The sequence below is a fragment of the Sycon ciliatum genome, chromosome 1 (assembly GCF_964019385.1).
Source record: "Sycon ciliatum chromosome 1, ocSycCili1.1, whole genome shotgun sequence".
NCBI classification, from domain to species: Eukaryota; Metazoa; Porifera; class Calcarea; order Leucosolenida; family Sycettidae; genus Sycon; species Sycon ciliatum.
In genome coordinates, this window is record NC_088643.1 from 29,067,266 (window position 1) to 29,089,024 (window position 21,759).

General features: G+C 45.5%; 1 protein-coding gene across 1 annotated transcript in view; it reads left to right on the plus strand.

Annotated features, from left to right (window-relative positions):
* LOC135826654 (WD repeat-containing protein WRAP73-like) overlaps window positions 1-21,759 on the plus strand; it is a 50,212-nt gene that overhangs the window by 13,748 nt on the left and 14,705 nt on the right. Inside the window, exons 4-7 of the mRNA XM_065339284.1 lie at window positions 9,770-9,886; window positions 10,611-10,674; window positions 17,247-17,350; window positions 20,977-21,063. Of these exons, the coding sequence (XP_065195356.1) occupies window positions 9,770-9,886; window positions 10,611-10,674; window positions 17,247-17,350; window positions 20,977-21,063 (372 nt within the window). The remainder of the gene's footprint in view (window positions 1-9,769; window positions 9,887-10,610; window positions 10,675-17,246; window positions 17,351-20,976; window positions 21,064-21,759) is intronic.

Genomic DNA, 21,759 nt, shown 5'->3' on the forward strand with positions numbered 1-21,759 from the left:
ACATGTACAGCAACAGTACATGCGCGCTATAAAGAGGAGGAAATATTGCAGAGCTGGGTACATGTAGTACATTATAGCATAGTGTAGTAGTACATTACATCGTGTTGTATGGCTTATCACCGGGTAATTCAATCTGGCATAGTGCAGTGCATAGCATAGTGCAGTGCATAGCATAGTGCAGTGCATAGTGCAGTGCATAGCATAGTGCAGTGCATAGCATAGTGCAGTGCATAGCATAGTGCAGTGCATAGCATAGTGCAGTGCATAGCATAGTGCAGTGCATAGCATAGTGCAGTGCATAGCATAGTGCAGTGCATAGCATAGTGCAGTGCATTGCATCATGGGGTAGTAGTACATCAGGTTATAACACAGTGTATAACACACAGTGTATAACACACAGTGTAACACACAGTGTATAACACAGTGTATAACACACACTGTGTTATACACTGTGTTACACAGTGTATAACACAGTTTATACCACCCTTTTATACAAACTCTCATTCAACTTCAACAGAGATTTCAAGTTTATATTTTCAATATAAACCTGAATATAAACCTGAAATCACAATATAAACCTGAATATAAACTTGAATATAAACGCCTTTTTTAGGGCCACAACACTGTCAACAGCAGGATTAGGCAGCAGAATCGGATGTAGAGCGCTTTCTCTTTAGCTTTTTGCGAGCTTGCTTAGCACGGTCAGCATGAATGTTGAACACGATAGATGTGTTCTGAAATGTAGAAGCAGCAGCATTCAGATAGGGAGCCAAAGCAGATGAACTCACAGTAGAAGTACTATTCTGAACAGGGCTAGCCTGGACAGAAGTGGCTATGGATGAAGGGTGCAGTGGAAAATTCTCTTTGCAAGTGGCAGGCGGAACAGCTTTCACAGTAGCCAGTGCAGGCTAAATTTTATTTTTCAAGGAAACCCTTCGAAAATGGTACCAATCGATTCAGCATGGCATTTTCATTCCTCCTGCAAAGTTTCAGCTGATTTGGAGTCATGACAAGGAGGCTATGGCGATTTGAAGATCGAAAAACTTCAGTTTTGTTTGTCAAGAAGAAAGGCCATGATCGCACACAAATCATACAACCCGTGTGGCACAATGATTTTTGAACGAAGTTGATCCGCGGACCCCGTGCTTCGCACATGCACGCGCATGCATACTGCACGCATGTATACTGCACTGCACAGAACAGAGGCTTTTTTGAACGCAGATATGTAGTTCGTCCTCTTCGAAATGTCTTCCAAATGCGTGGTGCTGGTGTTGTTCTCAGCTTCGTCAAGGCAGAATGCAGCTGCATGTGATGCTCCTGTGTGTTCATGCATGTTCTCTTTTCGCGTCTCGACATTGTAGCGTCCAGACTCAGCTCGACTGGAGAAGATTGAGGAGACTATGCTTTGATCCACATCGAAAATCGATGAAATTTGGTAATTATCGTCGGGCGCTAAAAAGCGCTGGGGAGCATGGGGCTAAAACTTCGTAGCAGTCATCCCTACCATGACAGGCATCGACTGGTATATGTTCCATTCTGTTCCCAACCACTACGGGTCGTCTGCGAAGCTTTCTTCTTCGCCGATTCTCGGACAGACCGTACGTCTTCGCACTGTATCTCTCGTCTCCCTCAACGGATCAAAACACGGTTTTCGCCAGGACGAACACAAACCCCCAGATTTCGCGGCGGCAACATCTTTGAGTAGGGAAAAGCTAGCAGCTAACCAAGAATCACCAAAAAACACGTGTAATACTCAGTGTGATTTGCGACAGCTGTCATTGTGCCGTCGCACCATGCATGTACCATGCACGGGAATGGAACACGGATGAGTCGTTTTATTACGACAGCCTGCACTGGCTATTCACAGAGCCAAGATCAACAGCAGCAGCCATAGAGCAAGAATCTTTTGTGGTGGGGCGATCATAAGCAGATAAGGATTGAACATTACGATGGCCTGACACACTGCAAATTCGCCTATCATCAATGCCACTGCGCTTCATGTTGGTAATGCAAGTGGCACGTACACAATGATTAGTATAAGCCATGGAAAGATCAGCGAGCTCAGACAATCTCTTCATCATTCCTGCTAACAGATTGTGCGACAGCGGTGAGCGTGTGTACCAACATGACATATCAGCAGGAAGCTTACCAGGTTTCACAGCGCGCTGAAACAAGCGATCTTGGTCAGGGTGAAGCTTGTCAAGGTAACGCTTGATTGCTGTCAGCTGCGTTTGATCATTGATTACTCCTGCTGACGACCAGTCCGATCCTGTCAAGCCCCCTTGGTGATTCTTGGACATAAACGATGTTCCAAGCCTGAGCACGTCTTGTCCGTCGATAGATTCAAACACGAGGTCGCGTTTCGTTAGCTTTGACTGCATTTCACCACCTCTGAGGCAGAAGTGGAGAGTTAGCTGGTACCAAACGTAGAACGCCAGCTTGATCGCGTCGGTTGTTTCGACGACATCCTCGAAATATGTGCGCAGCTTTCCGAGATCGTCTTCAGACAGTGGTTCTTTGTGCTTTACAGCTGGTTCGTTGCCTGCGCGCTTGCGTGCCTTTAGTACGCCATCCAATAGTTTGTTGGTCCTTGCAAAGGCTTCATCGCTGAATATGTTGATTTCTCGCATAGAAGACAGATGACGCTGTATAGCACTTCTTGCTGCCAGAAGACTGTTCTTTGAGAAAGGAGTTCCATGGCGCGTCTTCGCATCGACGTAGAAAGAGCCAACTAGGTCTGAAAGCTCCGGAATAGGGATTGAGGAGAAGTTCGTAGTCGAAGCCTTTTGATCTTTGCAGTAATCAGTGAAGAGCCGTACCCAATACTGGGTTGCTGAGTGTGTACTCTTTGGAACAGCGTCAGAGATGAGTTTTTGCTGGTCCTCCTTCGTTGACGCTCCGAAAACTCTTTTCTTGGGTGGATCTTCAGACTGATCTGGATCCATAGTGAAATCAATGATTGACAATGTTACCACAACTGCCAAACTGGAGGAAGTGGCAGATATGGGGTGCCCAAGTTGCTTATAACTTCAAAAAGCGCGCCCAAATTTGCGCGCCTAAATTCACCATGGAAACAAGCAGTTGACCGTGTTCTCCAACGTCGTCACCTAAAGAATGTCACGAAAGTTCTCACTTTTTGGAGGAAGCTCTGCACTGGCTTAGTGACTAGGTAAAGCGATACTGTTGTCAGTGTTGACTCATGCATAACCGCTGTACAGTGTTAGTAGCCTAGTCTACTGTCTTCCACAAGTAATGAAGAATGGCTATCTCTTCGGTAGAAGACAAGGGTAATGATTAATGGCTGATACTGCTCACAAAAAAGTCGGTAGAGTTGAATGGAGGTTTGTATAAAGGCTGGTATAAATATACTACAACCTACTCTTAGGTTTATACGTGGAATATAAACTATCACACAAACCTCGGCTTCGCCTCGGTTTGTGTTCAGTTTATATTCCACGTATAAACCTAAGGTTAGTTTGTATTATATACGTATAACACACAGTGTATAACACACAGTGTGTAACACAGTGTATAACACACAGTGTATAACACACAGTGTATAACACAGTGTATAACACACAGTGTGTAACACACAGTGTATAACACACAGTGTATAACACAGTGTGTAACAGTGGACCTCGCTTAGTATGTACTCTGATAAAGCATACTCTTGCTTAGCACAGACATTATCCAGAGCACGGCTGTATTGATCCATGTTGAAATACCGGTATGTTGTATGGATTAGAAGTGCTAAGTACGCTTTCCTGCTGCCTATGGGGTTACGTCTTATCAGGGTTCTACTGAATATGTACCGTCAACTTTGCGTATAATGACACTGGCGGGGCATCAGCAAAGTGTCCTTATACCCGAAGTCTCATTATACCCGAAGTCTCATTATACCCGAAGTCTCATTATACCCGAAGTCTCATTATACCCGAAGTCTCATTATACCCGAAGTCTCATTATACCCGAAGTCTCATTATACCCGAAGTCTCATTATACCCGAAGTCTCATTATACCCGAAGTCTCATTATACCCGAAGTCTCATTATACCCGAAGTCTCATTATACCCGAAGTCTCATTATACCCGAAGTCTCATTATACCCGAAGTCTCATTATACCCGAAGTCTCATTATACCCGAAGTGTCATTATACCCGAAGTCTCATTATACCCGAAGTCTCATTATACCCGAAGTCTCATTATACCCGAAGTCTCATTATACCCGAAGTCTCATTATACCCGAAGTCTCATTATACCCGAAGTGTCATTATACCCGAAGTGTCATTATACCCGAAGTCTCATTATACCCGAAGTCTCATTATACCGTATACCGGTATGTATTACAGTTAGATGGGACTTTGCTCTGGGCATGGAAATTCTGTCGTTATTCGCGAATTGTCGTTATATCCGCAGTCGTTATTAGCGAAGTTGACTGTATATGTTATCGCATGGTTGCGAGGGCCTTATGACATAATAGTATGGTAGGGAACCATGGATTCAGCCAATCAGCAGCCGTTATTTCCGGGGAATATGTTAAGATTTTAGACCGGCTAGGAGGTCTATACGGGATATATAGACCGAGTAAAAGACAGAGGTTTTTTCTTTTCTTTTTCTAAGTCCAAGAGGTTCTAAGGGGCCGCCCGTAAATATCGCACTTTTTCACCAAACGAATTATTTTATTTTAGACCCAACCCCTCCCTCCCCTCAGAACGTTAAAAATGTTGACATATACATGCATATGCAACAAAAGTTGCAAGTGCGTCACTGCTCCTACGGCCATGTTCATGTATCAATGTTTTCTGAAACGAAATTGGTCAACCCCCTCCCACCCCATAATGAAATTATTCCATTTTGTGAAAAAAAGTTTGATAATTATGGACGACCCCTAAGGGGTCGTCCATAATTATCAAACTTTTTTCACGAAACGAAATAATTTCGTTATGGGGTGGGAGGGGGTTGACCAATTTCGTTTCAGAAAACTTCGATACATGTACATGGCCATAGGAGCAGTGACACCCTTGCGACTTTTGTTGTATATGCATGTATATGTCAACAATTTTTACGTTCTGAGGGGGAGGGAGGGAGGGGTTGGGTCCAAACTAAAATAATTCGTTTGGTGAAAAGCGTTCGATATTTACGGACGACCCCTAAGGAGTCGAATAGCAATTGACCACTTATGTTTGACTCCTTAAAACCTTTTGGAGTTTCTCTCCAACTTAGAAAAAGAACTCAATGAACTGCAACTAAATGCATAAGTAAAAGGACACCAGATATAGACTGCTCAGATACGGAGGTCGTACATGCTGTTCTGGCTGCATCACCATCTAAGATGGCTGGCATCTGGTCAGTCTATCCAGCATAACTCTTCAGGCTCATGGGATTTCTGTGCCCTGTCACAGCCATAATGTGCCGCTCTGGTGTTCCAGACGCTGACAGGCCTTGCAATGCAGTGGCACGAACGCTGTGGTTAGTGTACACCTGCAAAAGCTCACATCGCTTGTATATGGCTTGCATCATTGACCCTATTGTGTTCTTGCCAACGGGAGCATGGTCGTACCATAGCTTTGCGCCCTGTGCCAGGTTGCGTTTCGGACGCTGAAATAACGCGTCAACGTTAGGGTTCAAATGCTCCAGCAGGAACTTGATGAAGAAGACCTGGTCGGGGTCTTGAATGCGCAGCAACTGCCGGATCGAACCGTTCTCCAATGCCGCCAAAGTGATGTTTGGTGGCAAGATCCACAGCAATTTTGTAGTACTCTTTTCCGTTTTCATCCTTGCACCGCTTGAGGTCACTCTTTTTGACGGAGCGTTGCATTTCTCGGCCTCGGAGACTGAAGTGATACATGACATAAAGCCGGACCTTCATATTCAGCACATCTAGCTCCATACTCGTATTGAACATGTCCTTCATCTTCGCTAAATCGCGATCAAATATGATAAGCTTGTGCTCAACCGGTCGCAGCTCACCTTCACACTTACATTTCTTCAGCATGCCGTCCAGGGCGTTGTGCGATCGCTGGAACTCTGCATCCTTTATAATGTCCCACTGGCGACTTTCGAGGAAAATCTGTCGGATAGCAGCCCTCAAGCAGACCAAGCTCGCCCGCTGGTAAAAGAGGCCATCCTGTCGCCTAACGTCAACATAACGGCGACAAAGTTTTGCAAGAAGGGTGCAAAGCTCGTTTTTGGTGCACTTGTCGAAATCTATCGACGTCTCCTGGCTGTTGTTGAATGTTTCAAGAACGGATCGCCATCCGATCATGGCTTTTCCTGTTGCCTCGGGAACACGGCCAGTAATTACTTCCATGACATCTTTGTCTGACACGGACACAAAACACTTTGGAGATGGCTCAGCCATTGTTCTTGTACTGTTAATCACACTTGTCCAACCACCCACGAAGGCACGAACACAACAAAATCGCTAGTAAGCATCCACCACAGTTTTGTTTCTTCAAGACAAGCCCAAAACCCGCACAGCACATACATACGGCCAAAAACTACTTCTACGTCAAAAGAAGTCTTGAGCAACCCCTAGCTACCTCTACTCCAGTATAGTGTACGAAAAGATTGCACAAACACGTAGGGATAGCGTCAAGGGTAAATAAGCAGACTACCGTATTTCCTCGATTAATAGACCCGGTCTTTTGTTTTTTGAAGAGGTTTGGACCCCCGGTCTCTTATTTGGGCATGGTCCATTGTTTGAGCACAGTCAGTCCACTATACCACTATATTTTCATCGGCACATCGCTAGAAATGGTGGATTTTCAACACGTCATAAATATAGAAAAGAAAAAGACCAAGGAACTACAAGTTACGCTATACTGTCCACTATTTACACCACCAGTTACTAAACAATCAGTTCATGTGATAACATTGCACGACACTGACCGACGGTACTGACGTTCTACAACTAGTGGACAGTATAGCGTAACTTGTAGTTCCTTGGTCTTTTTCTTTTGTATAAATTAAACCTTGGCTCTCCATCTGAGTCCAATATGTAGAAGTTCTATATTATGACGTGTTAAAAATCCACCATTTCCAGCGATGTGCCGATGAAAATATAGTGGACCGTGCTCAAATAATGAAAGAAAGCAATAGCCACTACAAAAATTGTAGTTGCGCAATCTAAAATCGCGTCCTTTTTTGATCCACCACGTGCTTTCTTAGTGCGCATTCGCAAAGCGATGACCTCAAATAAGAGACTGGGTCTCTTATTCGGGCATGGTCTACTATTTTCCCGTGAGGCCTCTAGGAGGGTCTACTATTTGAGCATGGTCTATTATTCGAGCATGGTCCATTAATCGAGGAAATACGGTAATAAGCTCCCAAGCAAGAGTGTGCAACTCTGCATATAGGGTCTCCGACGGCGAAAACTCACATCACGTGCCTCAGGTACGTTTCGTACTACGTACAAACGAAGGATAGCGTGCGTGCAATCCGAATATCTGCCATGATCATGCTGGCAAGCTGCTTATGTGCCGTGAGTTTCTGTCAGAGAATGCTTTTTTTTATTACTCCCCTGCTCCCTAAAAACAGGCTGGAAATGTACAACTGGACCACCACACCACGTGATGTGAATTTTCGCTGTCAGCTAAACTCATAGAAAGGGTATCAGGAGTTGCGCACTCTTGATAGCGTGTGTACCAGCATGCATGCACAGGAAATAAACTATTTCAAAAAAATTCATCATCGCTAAAATTTCACAATTAAATACTGCGACAGAGCTTTCGGCGATACTCAAATTTACTACACTCTCAACCTGTCAGCACCACGCGCTCTCAGCCGAGCCAATGCACAAAGCATTAACGCACCAGCACAGCAAGGACACTTCCATTGATAGACATTTGTTACGCCTCTAGACAGCTGTTTCGTTCCTTTGAGCTCATCAGTAGAGGATGATAATAATGACAATGGAGTGTAAAGGAATGATATTCAGCAGAAATGGAACAAGTGTGCGTTTCCACATAGAACATTGGCATATGCAAGCTGCTAAATGTGAGAATAGTGTGAAGAGCTATTGTACGCGCTCGTTGGTGGAGGAACACACCATACAGGCAACGTAAACCTTACATGGAAACGACACTTCAACTGATTGCAATAAAGCGAGAATAATGATGCCACTGGAAAGTATGCTGTGCTTAGTGCGATGATGGTGCAATTTCCCTCGTGTGCAGGCGAGGCGAGGCTCACCACCGAGATCCGCCAACGCGACAGGCTCGATTGTTATCTATCAACGGAATCAAATTATCCATCAACGGAAGTGTCCTTGCTGTGCTGGTGCGTTTATGCTTCATGCATTGATTCGGCTGAGAGCGTGTGGTGCTGACGGGTTGAGAATATTGCTAAATTTGAATATCGCTTAATTTAGCCGTTTTTCAAGTACAGTAAAGTACTGCGAGAGCACCCCACCATCTCGTCCTTTCGTGGTTGTATTGTAGAGGTGGTGTCCTGTCTGTAGGTCATATGACACGAACCTTGTACATGTACAAACATTGCACGTTAGGCAGTCAATCCGTACTCAATTTACCTTTGAGCGGGCATGAGCTCCGCACAAAAACCTGCTGAGTGTGATCTTAGTACACTTGTTGTAAGGTTCTCATACCATACAAACTTCGTTGCACTGTGCCATACGATTTTCCTTTCCCTGGCTGTAAAATCAAGGTGGGGTGCTGTTGCGAGACGGGGCGCTCTCTTGCCAGACGGGGCGCTCTCGCGAGACGGGGCGCTCTTGCGAGACGGGGCGCTCTCGCAGTTCTTTACGGTATACTGGTTTTATGTCCTTTGCGCAGAAGTTATTGATCGTGTACAGAAGTTATTGATCGTGCACAGAAGTTATTGATCGTGCTTTGACACATCTTGTGCAGCAGCGGTTGTGACTAAGGAGTTGTTGGGAATTGGTGGACTGACGCGTCATCACGTCTACTTTGTTGTATCTACTTCAGTAGAACAGTTGCAAAGCAAGATTATCATTCTGTGTTATACCACTCGTTACCAGGGCGAGTGAGCTATATCATTGCGACAGTACTGTCGGGCGCCGAAGAACGGCCAGGCTAGAATTTCACCATTTTTTAAGAACGGTCTAGGCTGTATTTTTTGCAGATAAGAACGGAAACCATAATGTACACTATACTCACTGACTATAGTGTTCGCTCAGACGTATAACTCTGCATTAATGTACATGTAAGACTGTACCATCGAATAAGAACGAAACTGCTGTGTAAAAATAAGAACGGGCTAGGCTAGAACCCTGACACCTCAGTTCTTCGGCGCCCAACAGTACTGTATGTAATGGTACCGGGGATAGGTCCGGGGATAGGTCTAGTATGCCCAACACTTTTCTTCACCAATCCTAAATGGAATGCAGTCAGCCTTCGCTCCATGTGCTCAGCAAGCTGACTCTAAACACCTTTTTTTATTTTTTTTATTTTTTATGTGTGTGTGTGTTTGTGTGTGTGTGTTGTTTCAAATCGTTATTCTCACGATAACCAGTGGCCAATAAGAGATTGTTGTTGTTGTTGTTGTTGTTGTTGTTGTTGTTGTTGTTGTTGTTGTTGTTGTTGTTGTTGTTGTTGCTGCTGCTGCTGCTGCTGTTGCTGCTGTTGCTGTTGTTGCTGCTGTTGCTGCTGTTGCTGTTGTTGCTGTTGTTGCTGTTGCTGTTGCTGTTGCTGTTGTTGCTGCTGTTGTTGTTGTTGTTGTTGTTGTTGTTGTTGTTGTTGTTGTTGTTGTTGTTGTTGTTTGCGCACGGTATTTTCTACAATTCCCTGGCAGGTTTGGTCACTTGAGCAGCCAGAGTGGGCATGCAAGATTGATGAGGGATGGGCAGGTGTGATCGCTGTTCGCTGGGCACCTAACTCGCGCCACATCCTGACAACGCTCGACTTCAATGTGTGTTGCTGGTGATGACCGTGTGACCGTGTGTTACTCCCATCCTGTCTGTTTCCTTCCTATGATGTACTGACCTTTGGTGCAAGTTTGTGAAATTCAACTTCTTGACGTTTTCCATCGTGGGGAAGGGAATGACGCATTGTTTGCGTTGATGAATCAGCCATTTGCAAACTATGTTGTCACATGCTAGCACCGCTGCCATGTAGACAAGATGAGTTGCAGGTTGGCCATTGATCTTTTGCCTTTCCCAACATGTTGATCAACGGAATCACTGACCTGGGGGACAGCAGGCAGCAGTGTAAGCAGGAAACCGTCGCATATCAATAATGATGCAATGGCAAAATGACACAGTTCGTTGCTACGTAATGTGGGCAGCGCACCCCGCCAGACCGCATGCGTAGAGTTGCATTGTCGTGGGGTTATGAACTCTTGCCACCACTTATCGTTTCTCAGCGGCCTGGCAAAGCATCATTCCAAGCCAATATCAATGTTTTGGCTATTCATTTCTTCTTCCTGCACAGTAAGTTGTGACTGCATCTGCATGAGAAACTTGGAAATCATGTGCAGTTGATCTGCTATGCACTGCTCTTCGGCTAATGGAAGATGACTGTGCTTACCTCCCTCATTTGAAAATGGCAGAAGCCATTGCTGTACTGATGTTAGGCTAAATGTAAGCTCTTGTGCTGTTTTCTCTTCTGTTTTCTTTCTTCGTTCTTGTGCGCAGTTACGTGTGGTTGTATGGTCCTTGCTTGATAAGTCTATATCCTACATCAAGTACCCAAAGGGCTGTAAGTAGTATAATGTCCACTCCAGTTATCATGTGTAACATTTGAGTCTTGTACACATGCTGCTGCTGCTGCTGCTGCTGCTGCTGCTGTGTCAGTTATACTGAAGAAAGTATATTTCAAAGGATCAGTCGAGGAAGTGAACTGCCTGAAAAGAGAAAAAAAATGCCAGGCCCACCAGGACTCGAACCTGGGACCTTGCTGTCATGAGCAATGCGCTAACCATCTGAGCTATGGGTGGGGAGGTCAGTTCCAGCCCAGGTCAGGCCCAATATGCAGTCACAACTCGCCTGTACATTTTAGATAGGGCCCGGATGACAGCTCTTTTTGGCCTGACTTCGAGTCAGCTTCTATCTGATCCCGTGGCCAGTACTCCCCTGTTGATGCTATTTTTAGGTAGCTGAGGTCATTACCTTTCCATTGATGCCACGCATGCCTTGGTTGAACAAAAATGACTGCCGCACTTTGCGCAGAGGCATCCCGAGATACTAATTTCGACCAAATGCGTACTCGGCCCCGCGAGGAACACCCGATTTTCGTGTTCAGCGGCCTTGAATTAGTCTAAAACAAGAGGATTCTAGAACATTTAGGCTCGCGCTTTATCGCGGTTAAGGGAAATGATCACAAAAACCAGCCCACGGCGATTTCCTGGTGGTGGACGAACAAATTCGAGTGAACTGTGCACATACTGTAGAAGCAGTGATGGTGAAAACGTGTTAGTTGTGCAAGTAGGCACGCACGACATGCATGCGCACTGCGCGCATGTACGCACGAGACAGTGCAGTGCTGGACGGAAACCACACCGTCCACATACATCTTGCATTTACTTCTGTGACTGTTTTGGCCTCCATTTCCCAATCTTCGATCAACTATAACTCTAGATTGCCTTGGAATTTTGGGTTCAAATTTTCACCGGTTGTTTCTCACTTCTTCCCGGTTTAGAAAAAAAACTAGCGTTTTATGCAAAACTCACAAATTTGATTTTTCCTGGGACCAGACTGAACCTTGTACGTTCCAGAAACTGACCGTGGTTGGTCCCCTGGGGGAGTGAAAAGACCCAAATGCCATCAGTATGTGTGGCACGTGCTGTGAGCTGCCTTTGGAGTGAAAAAACTTGCCAGTGCCTTCTAGGTTCGGTCTGGTCCCGTAGCTCAGATGGTTGGAGCATTGCTCATGACAAGTAAGGTCCTGGGTTCGAGTCCTGGTGGGTCTGGCATTTTTTTCTCTTTTCAGGCAGTTCGCATCCCCGACTAATCCTTGAAATTTGAAGTTCTCGGTTATGTTGGTAAGTATTACTGTATGTCAGCGCCTTTAAAGCCATGGCCTTATATTCGAAATACTGCTGCTTTCCTAGATATTTTAGATAAATAACTCACCCACTACGCCATGCCATAAAAGTCAGTCCACAGAACAATTTCAATCTAAATCCACTTGTTCACCGTTCCTGCTGGGCTGTAAGTTTGTTACAAAGTACTTATTCCTTCATTTTTACAAAACATACTTCAAATGTCATTTTATTTATGAAGCCCATGGCTTTATATCTGAGACTGGCTTTATAATCGAATATACCGCCATGGCTTTAAAGGTGCGGACATACAGTATTATATTCACAGATTCAATGGGAGTGGACTCGGATGGAGAGCCAAGGATAAAGGACCAGGGAACTACAAATTACGCTATAATGTCCACTAACACCACCAGCTACTAAACAATCAGCTCATGCAATAACATTGCCCGACACTGACCAACGGTACTGGCGTTCTACAACTAACTGGCTAACTGCTCTAGCACATCTTGGATGCGCACTCCAACAGCCTTCCAACTTGGAAGGTTCTAAGTTATAGAAATAACACGAGGAGGGAGACTTTCAGCTCGTGCTTATCTTGGTTGCACTCACCTTCCCGTCCGCATGTTATTTCTAAAACTTAGAACCTTCCAAATTGGAAGGCTGTTGGAGTGCGCATCCAAGATGTGCTAGAGCAGATAGCCAGTTAGTTGTAGAACGCCAGTACCGTCGGTCAGTGCCGTGCAATGTTATTGCATGAGCTGATTGTTTAGTAGCTGGTGGTGTTAGTGGACATTATAGCATAACTTATAGGTCCTTGGTCCTTTTTCTTTTCTATAAATTCTATAAGAGACACGACATTGATATTGGGAAACAGAAAGAAGAAGAACGACCATTGTCGACACGATAGGAAGAGAACAACTCTGAACAGGAGAGTGTTTGTGCATATGCGGGAACGCAGGCACGTGCGTATACGTATAGAATAAACACCGATGTCGTAGTGTTTATGGGAATATAAACACTGCTATAAAAACCAAGGCGTAGCCGAGGTTTTCAGTGGGGGTCAATATGAGCTGGGTATATGGTAGAATATGCATGTGTGACGTGCGTATTGTATTTGTTTTTATTCCCGTAGCTATGCAAAAGACGTTACTTCAGTAACGCCTGGTGCTAGCCAGGGTCCACACAGCTTTAATTCGGTGTTTGTTTGTTTGTTTGTTTGTGCCATCGGCATGCCTGGCGCTATCCCGTACCTGTCCAGTACCGTACCATCAAAGACAGCTGGCCACAAACAGCTGGCCGCAATATTCAAATAGGGCTTTCAAATGCAACATCATAACGTGAAGCAACTTGGAAGAATGAGTATGTATGCGTAGTGTATCGGGGGATGCATGCAGGGCGATAGTGTGGGTTCGAATCCCAGGTTATGTCTTGAGAAAAAATAGGAGAAGTGAAAAATTCATAAAATCTATGCTTTTTTTGCCTAGGTCATCAAGGTGGTAGACGGTGTCGTATTACCCTCGAATGCAAAGAGAAAGTTTGATGTAGCCAATCAATGGAAAAAAACCATTTCCATCAGTTCTAATAACATGCATGATGAGCTAGCTAGGCAAAAAAGCATAGCGTAGGGCCCTGAGCTTCCAAGCTCTCTCGTTTTACATCGCAAGTCAAACGGGCACTCATGCCCAATGTTATGATGACGATGGAAAGGGAGAAAAGAGAACAAGATTAGATAACCTGGATAAGGGGAGTGAAGAAAACAGTGAGTCTAGGAATCTCTCAGGGTAAGGATCATCATTCTTAACATTGATCATGAAAATATACTTTCAATGTACGTGAGAATGAGATATGGCAGGGCAGGACAACTAGAGGGGAATACGAGGCTGTGAGATCCCGAAGTACATGTACATGTATTTTGTATTTGTTTTATGTAATGCATTTCAAATCAAACGGACAATCATGCCCAAACGGATAAAAGATAGGATAACCTGGATAAGTGGAGTAAAGAAAACAGTGAGCCTAGAGATCTCTCGGGATAGGGAACATCCTAGCATTAGCCATGAAAGTAAACTTTCAATATACGCTTGAATCGGCATGTGGTAGGGCAGGACTTCAAAGGGGGGGGGGGGGGGGGGGGGAGATTCCACAACTTAGCAGCAGCAAATACTGGTCTGTGAGATGCCGAAGTACTGCGGATGTTGGGAAGGGGCAGATTGCAGGCATCCTGACGTCTGGTGGCACAGGGCAGCGAACTGTATTCCAGGCGTGATTTGAGCAGCAAACTGACATTGCCGTGAAGAATACGGTGTATGAGAAGCTGCAACTTGCAATCCGCCCGCTCATCAGCCGGACAGATGCCCAGTTGGGCATACAACTGCACAGTGTGGGCACGTGAGGGCTGGGTTGTGATACAGCGGATGCAGCGCTTATCCAGTCTGATGAGGATCTGTTTGAGGCTTGCTGAAAGGCTGGCGGAATAGGCGTTCGAGGCGTAGAGTAGGTCAGGTAGGATAAGAGCTGTATAGTAAAGGAGAGACTGCGCACGGGTGATGTCTGCTCTGATGTGGCGCAAGACTCGGAGTTTGTAGGACACCTTCTTTACTACAGCAGCTACTTGACCTGCCCAGCTCAAGCGCTCGTCCAGATAAATACCAAGGTATTTGGCTGTGCTGGTTTGAGCCAGAGGAGTGCCACGACATGTAACTGCAAGCTCTAGGCTGTTCCGCCTTCCAGCAGAGATGCCCAGAACCTGGGTTTTCTGCGGGTTGAGGATTAACCCCTTGTCTGCTAGAGATTTTGCAACTCCGGACACTGCAATTGAGAGGACACGGTTGATGGGAGCTACATCGGAACTGCTGGTATAGGCCATGATATCGTGTACATTCCATAAATCTGTGCACATCACCATAAATAAGTACATCACACGTCCCTTGGAGATTATACTGAGATAATTGAGCCAGTATGATCTAACAACAACCTATAATACATAAGTGCCAGCATGATCCAACAACAACCAATAATACATAAGTGCCATTGCATGTGAGCACAAACACAAAAACGCAAGAAAACGAAACAAGCAATGTTCACACAGACGCAATCAAGACTGTGTATGTGTTGAAATAACAAGTTGAAGCAAACTACGAGCTTCAAGGCAATTTAGGGATCATACGACTGTCCACGAGTCGAAGAAATGTTCAAACGGGACGGAGCGTTTTTGTTCCGCTTGCTACGGCGAGGCGGAGGTACAACGGGAGCGGCCTCATCCGGTACCTGCGGTGAAGCAGTACATAGAAGAGGAACTGGGGAGAGTCGAGGACGCAGAAATCGATGATTGCGCCAGTATACACCACCACTGGGCCACCGGACATGGTAATCTCGGTGCGTGCCAATTCCAACTATTACACCAGTGCGACTGGGCCACCAGACATGGTAATCTCGGTGCGTGCCGATTCCAACTATCACACCAGTGCGACGCCAATGCTTGGTGCGGTGATCTTATACATCAACATGTGTGCCGATCTGGAACCGTGACAGGGAACGACGAGACGATGATGACGCAGACGAATCGGGCAGAGTGCTATCATCTAGATCCGCAGCATGTTGCACTGAAGATTGTCCGTCGCCAGTCTGGTTGATCATGTGTGATGGCTTACCACTGCTGTACTGGAATGTCCGCGGTATGCAGGTCATCAACAGTGACATCTCGCCAGCTCTTCTTGGGACCATGGCGTGTTTGAGTGTGCAACAGTTCAGTTCTCTGAAGATAACTTCCCGGGGTATCCACTCTGGGCGCGTACAATGCCGTACATGCAACGTACCCAAACCAGAGTAGGGTACTAGACGATGCTCACAAAGCAGCACATTGATATCACTTGGCAATCATGCCTTTCTATAGTGCTGGTGCTCTTTGTGCTGGTACTGGCTGTGCCGGTACTTGCTCTGCTGGCTGCAGCAGCCAATAGCTTCAGTCCAGTAATCTGCTAATAAAGTCCACCTCACATTCAGTTCCTCGTAAAGGACTTGATATGGGTTATACTCCAAATTCGGACAATCGATGATTTGTGAGCAAACAACCCTATCCCACTTTGTGTATGGCATTTGAACCACGCTCATCCAATGGGTAGGTTGTCTGGTCGGAGAATACTGTCAAACGGAACGTCTCTTGTGCTTCCTTTCTTTCAGGGGCTTCCGTGTCTATCAGCTGTTCGTTCAACGAATCTACATGTATATTTGGCACTGGTTCCTGCAACCCCCCTGCCTCACTTGCCGCTTGTGAATAGCGTTTTCTTATGGCGCCACATTGTTGTTCTGGACACGGAGGACGAGCCAAGTGTCGACTCATGATCTGCCGCCATTGGCTTCGTCGGATGGTCGGTTTCCCACTGGCAGTTGCACTGAGTCGCTTCGCCATGGTATTGGCAACGTGATCAGCTACATCAGGCTGGCTGTGTTCAATGAGCTTCAGGAACATATGTACTTGTTCCACCGTTTTGTTTAGCATCAACCTCACCACACACTCTGCCAGCTTCAACCTGTTCTCCTTGGCAGGTGCGCCAAGATATTCGTATTCGTCCACAACTACTTGATGTACCGGTATTTCACACACACACACACACACACACACACACACACACACACACACACACACACACACACACACACTTGTACACTTGTACTTACTTGTACTTGCTCACTGCCAAAACTGGTCACGTGGGTCTCCCCGGGAGAGGGGAGAGAGACTTAAAACAGTTAAAACAATTGGCCATTGAACCACCCAACGGCCGACACCCCCTGAAATCCCCAAACTAGGGTGGACTTGAAATGATCCCACTTATGGGCTCACCACACCTCAGTAAGTGGGTGAGGACAAGGTGCAGAAAAAGGATTGACGGCATCAAGGTATCCGTCCCGGGGTCCAACTGCAGGTACACACACACACACACACACACACACACACACACACACACACACACACACACACACACACACCACACACCACACACCACACCACACACACACACACCACACACACACACACCACACACACACACACACACACACACACACACACACACACACACACACACACACACACACCACACACACACACACACACACACACACACACACACACACACACACACACACACACACACACACACACACACACACACACACACACACACACACACACACACACACACAGTCTCTCACACACACGCGCGCGCGCACGCGTACTGTGTCACATTTTTCCTATCTCTCTCATTTTTTGTTCCTGTCTTCCCATTAGTTATGGACTTCTCTAAGGATGGCCGCTATCTTGCCCTTGCTGAGCGCCGTGACTGTAAGGACTACGTCAGTGTATTTGATTGCAATGTCTGGCAGCTATGCAAGGTAACAGTTAGCTATAAGCTCCACTAGAAGATGGCAATACTAAATTGTACGTACATGCAGACTGTGTGCCCGCTCTCATTTTGATGTCATCCGTACAAATTTTCTGGACAAGATTGAAGCTTTTAGGGGCCGGTCACATTGAGGGAACAATCCTCAGATTATAAACCGGGAATAATTTTTTCTGCTTTTCATCACGGCCACACTGCATACGCACAATGACAAAAATCTCACTCACGCGAGCAATATTTTTGTCACCATTCGCTTCTGGCAGTCTGTCAGCCCCGCTCCTGGGCCAGAGCTGAATCAGCACAGCCTCTAGAGTGTCGCTCCACTTCATAACGCAATAAAAAAACAAGGAAACTCAAAGAAATCCAGTGGAACCCGCGGGTGATTATAATCTTCAGCGGAAAAGCGAGGCCTCGAGCTGATTTTCATCGAGTGGATTAAATCTCTCAAATCTCCCGCACAGCGGCAAATGTCCATGGTAACCACGGATTTTTTTCAAATTTTTCCTCAGTGTGTAAAGTGTGTACACACTTTGTACACACTTTAAATCATTGTGCACTCGGTCTATTCAGTGCAGGCTAAATTTTTCATTATCATTTTTTAACAGCAATAAAGAGAACAAATTCTGCAGTCATCGCCACACTACAACGAAGTCATGAAAGTTTACCAGAATTAATTTTCTTGTCACATTCATCAGTGGAAAGTCATTTTCCTTACAGCGCTTCAAAAAGATAATATTATGTGAAATGTTTCTAGCCAAGTAGCGTTTGCGCAGAGCATCATTCAGGATTTCAACCTGACTCCTAGAGTATCTCCGTTTAAAATATGCAAATAATCGACGTGGAGACAACAATTTTATAATACTAAAAGCGCTGTAAGGAAAACGACTTTCCACTGATGAATGTGACAAGAAAATTAATTCTGGTAAACTTTCATGACTTTGTTGTAGTGTGGCGATGACTGCAGAATTTGTTCTCTTTATTGCTATTATAAAATTGTTGTCTCCACGTCGATTATTATCATTTTTTATTTTTTATTTTTCTAGGAAACTTTTCCGAAAAGGTATCAATCGATTCAGCATGGCATTTTCATTCCTCCTGCAAAGTTTCAGGCTGGCTTTCAGCTGATTTTGAGTCATGACAAGGACTATGACACTATGGCGATTTGAAGATCGAAAAACCTCAGCTTTGCTTGTCAAGAAGAAAGGCCATGATTGCACACTAATGGTACAGCCTGTGTGGCACAATGAAGGTTTCCGCGGACCCCTTGCTTCGCGCACGCACGTATGCACACAAGTGCTGCACAGGGGCTTTTTTGAACGCAGACATCAGTTTTAATATGGCAATGAAGAGTACTAACTGTGCGGTAACCATGGTAACCATGCTTTATTACAATAGTAACAAGCATTTAAGAGGAGAGATGATGAAGGCAATTTGCCGAAACGTCGTAATATTGTGAAATGAGTTGAATTATTGCAGTATTAATGGAAGAGAGCATGTGAGCTCTACTCTTAACAGAGAAGACATTGTTAAAATACATCTGGCGAAATGGCGGTAAATACACGCCTGCCCCGCAGCGCTCTCTAAGCTACAACGTTCTGCCAAACATTGTAGTTGAGAGAGCTTTGCGTATGTATGCGTGTATTTACCGCCATTTTGCCAGGGCATTTCTCTTCTAAATTATGATGCTGCAGTGGAGTCTACATCCTACTACATCAAGCTCCACCTGAAGACGTTCATGATTGACTGACGAGTCCAGGAGGGACGAAACATACGTCACAATCCGAGCCAAATCGTCGCTGTATCATCGCTTATGCACTAACTGATGTACCAGCAAGCTATGTTATTGTCCCCAGCCATGCATCGACTAGGCGCCAGGTTTGTCTGCGAAGCTTTCTTCTTCGCTGATTTTCGAAAAGATCGTACTTCGCAATGTATCTATCGTCTCCCTCAACGGATCCAATGTATCTATCGTCTCCCTCAACGGATCCAATGTATCTATCGTCTCCCTCAACGGATCCAATGTATCTATCGTCTCCCTCAACGGATCCAATGTATCTATCGTCTCCCTCAACGGATCCAATGTATCTATCGTCTCCCTCAACGGATCCAATGTATCTATCGTCTCCCTCAACGGATCCAATGTATCTATCGTCTCCCTCAACGGATCCAATGTATCTATCGTCTCCCTCAACGGATCCAATGTATCTATCGTCTCCCTCAACGGATCCAATGTATCTATCGTCTCCCTCAACGGATCCAATGTATCTATCGTCTCCCTCAACGGATCCAATGTATCTATCGTCTCCCTCAACGGATCCAATGTATCTATCGTCTCCCTCAACGGATCCAATGTATCTATCGTCTCCCTCAACGGATCCAATGTATCTATCGTCTCCCTCAACGGATCCAATGTATCTATCGTCTCCCTCAACGGATCCAATGTATCTATCGTCTCCCTCAACGGATCCAATGTATCTATCGTCTCCCTCAACGGATCCAATGTATCTATCGTCTCCCTCAACGGATCCAATGTATCTATCGTCTCCCTCAACGGATCCAATGTATCTATCGTCTCCCTCAAAGGATCAAAACACGGTTTACACCAGGACGCAGACAAAATTCCAGACTTCGCGACCTTGCCAGCAACGTCTACCATCAGTACTCCGACGTTCAGGCACTTACGACGCTGTAAGAGCGAAACTAATACGGACACACTTGCCAACAACAGCCGCTCCCCACCACCCCCAGACTTTGCGGTGGCAACATCTTCAAGTAGGGAGAACCCAGCAGCTAACCAGGAATCACCAATAAACACGTGTAATACACGGGACGATTTACACGATGTGATTTGCGACGTTCGTCATTGTGCCGTCGCGAGATGCACCATGCACCATAAGACTATAAGGAATGTACTGCTGCCTTTTTCCAGGTGACAAACTCTTTCCCAATAATTGGGAAAGATTGTCTGCAATCCCTTACTTAGGTTCCTTGATACACTGGGGTAGACTTTACGTGAAGTGACACAGTTGATATTCGAAGCTACCAGAAAATTTATAAAGTTCCCTCGTCTCATGCTGACCACTTCTGTTTCATTTGATACACTACATAGTAATCTTTTTGATTTACGATACATGTGATCTGATTTAGATGGCAGTATCAAGAGAGCACCTTGTGGATTTCCCTGGGGCATCTTTGCCTCACCTTCCCAGCTACCTCCGCTGCTTCCACAATCACGACCTTTACTCCCAAACAGCAAAAAAAAGACTTGAGTCGAGTGGCCTTGACTGCCAAAAAACAAAATTGAAAAGGCCATTGAAGGGGCCTGGCTTTTGAATAAAACAAAAAAAGAAAAAACAGCAAAAGGTGAGGAAGTAGAGGAAGTAGAGGGAACTTTCTCAATATAAAATCGACCCTATTCTTAGTATTCTATTTCCCTCCTCAAAGCAGTTGAGTTTTAGTTCTCAGGTCCAATGTTGTTTCTTTTGTGTGTGTTTTGTGTGTGTGTGTATGTGTGTGTGTGTGTTTTGTGTGTATGTGTTTTTGTGTTTTGTGCGTGTGCGTGTGTGTATCACTGTCCGTGTATGTGTGCATGCATGCTCACACCTGTTGCTGGTATAGCACTTTGCCGTGGACACGCGTGACTCAAGTGGGCTAGCATGGTCTCCTGACGGATCCCTATTGGCTGTGTGGGATTCACCAGTCAATGTAAGTCTATGTAACTCAAGTTCGACCAGTGGATATCTAAGATTCCTTCAGCACTAAGTGACTAAGTGACTAAGTGACTACGCATACATCACCCCCTGTACAATGATGCAGTGACTTTCCTCTTATAGACAGGCAGACAGACAGAAACGTATAGAATGGGGAATTCGGGGCCAATAGTGAATAGTTCTATCCGCTGAGTGAAATCTCCTCACGCACAAGAGAGAGAGAGAGAGAGAGAGAGAGAGAGAGAGAGAGAGAGAGAGAGGGGGGGGGGGAAGAAGGAGGGAGGGAGGGGGGGGGGGGGGGGCTGAATTTGCACAAGTGGACAAGATATATGATTTGGATGTCTTCTTGGTGTTCTTTTTGGGTTGTGTTTCGAAAAAATGCACTATGTGCGGGGGGTTTTCGGGGCTACATTTTGTAACAGTTATTTGCGGGACCGCTCGTTTGCTGTGGATACTCGTGAAAACGCGGCCGATTTTTGTGTTGCAAATGTGGCCTGAGGGATATGCTCATCATGAATTGCTCCAGACAAAACTTCTTGGATTGACCCCTCCTTGGGAGTACACACTCTAGCGATACCTAATGGCGTGTTGTTTCATGTGCATTGCCTTGATAGGAACCCATGTGCTTCTGCCCTCGAAATTATGCGCCGCTTGTATTCTGTATACTTATTCTTTGTGCGTTGCTCTACCG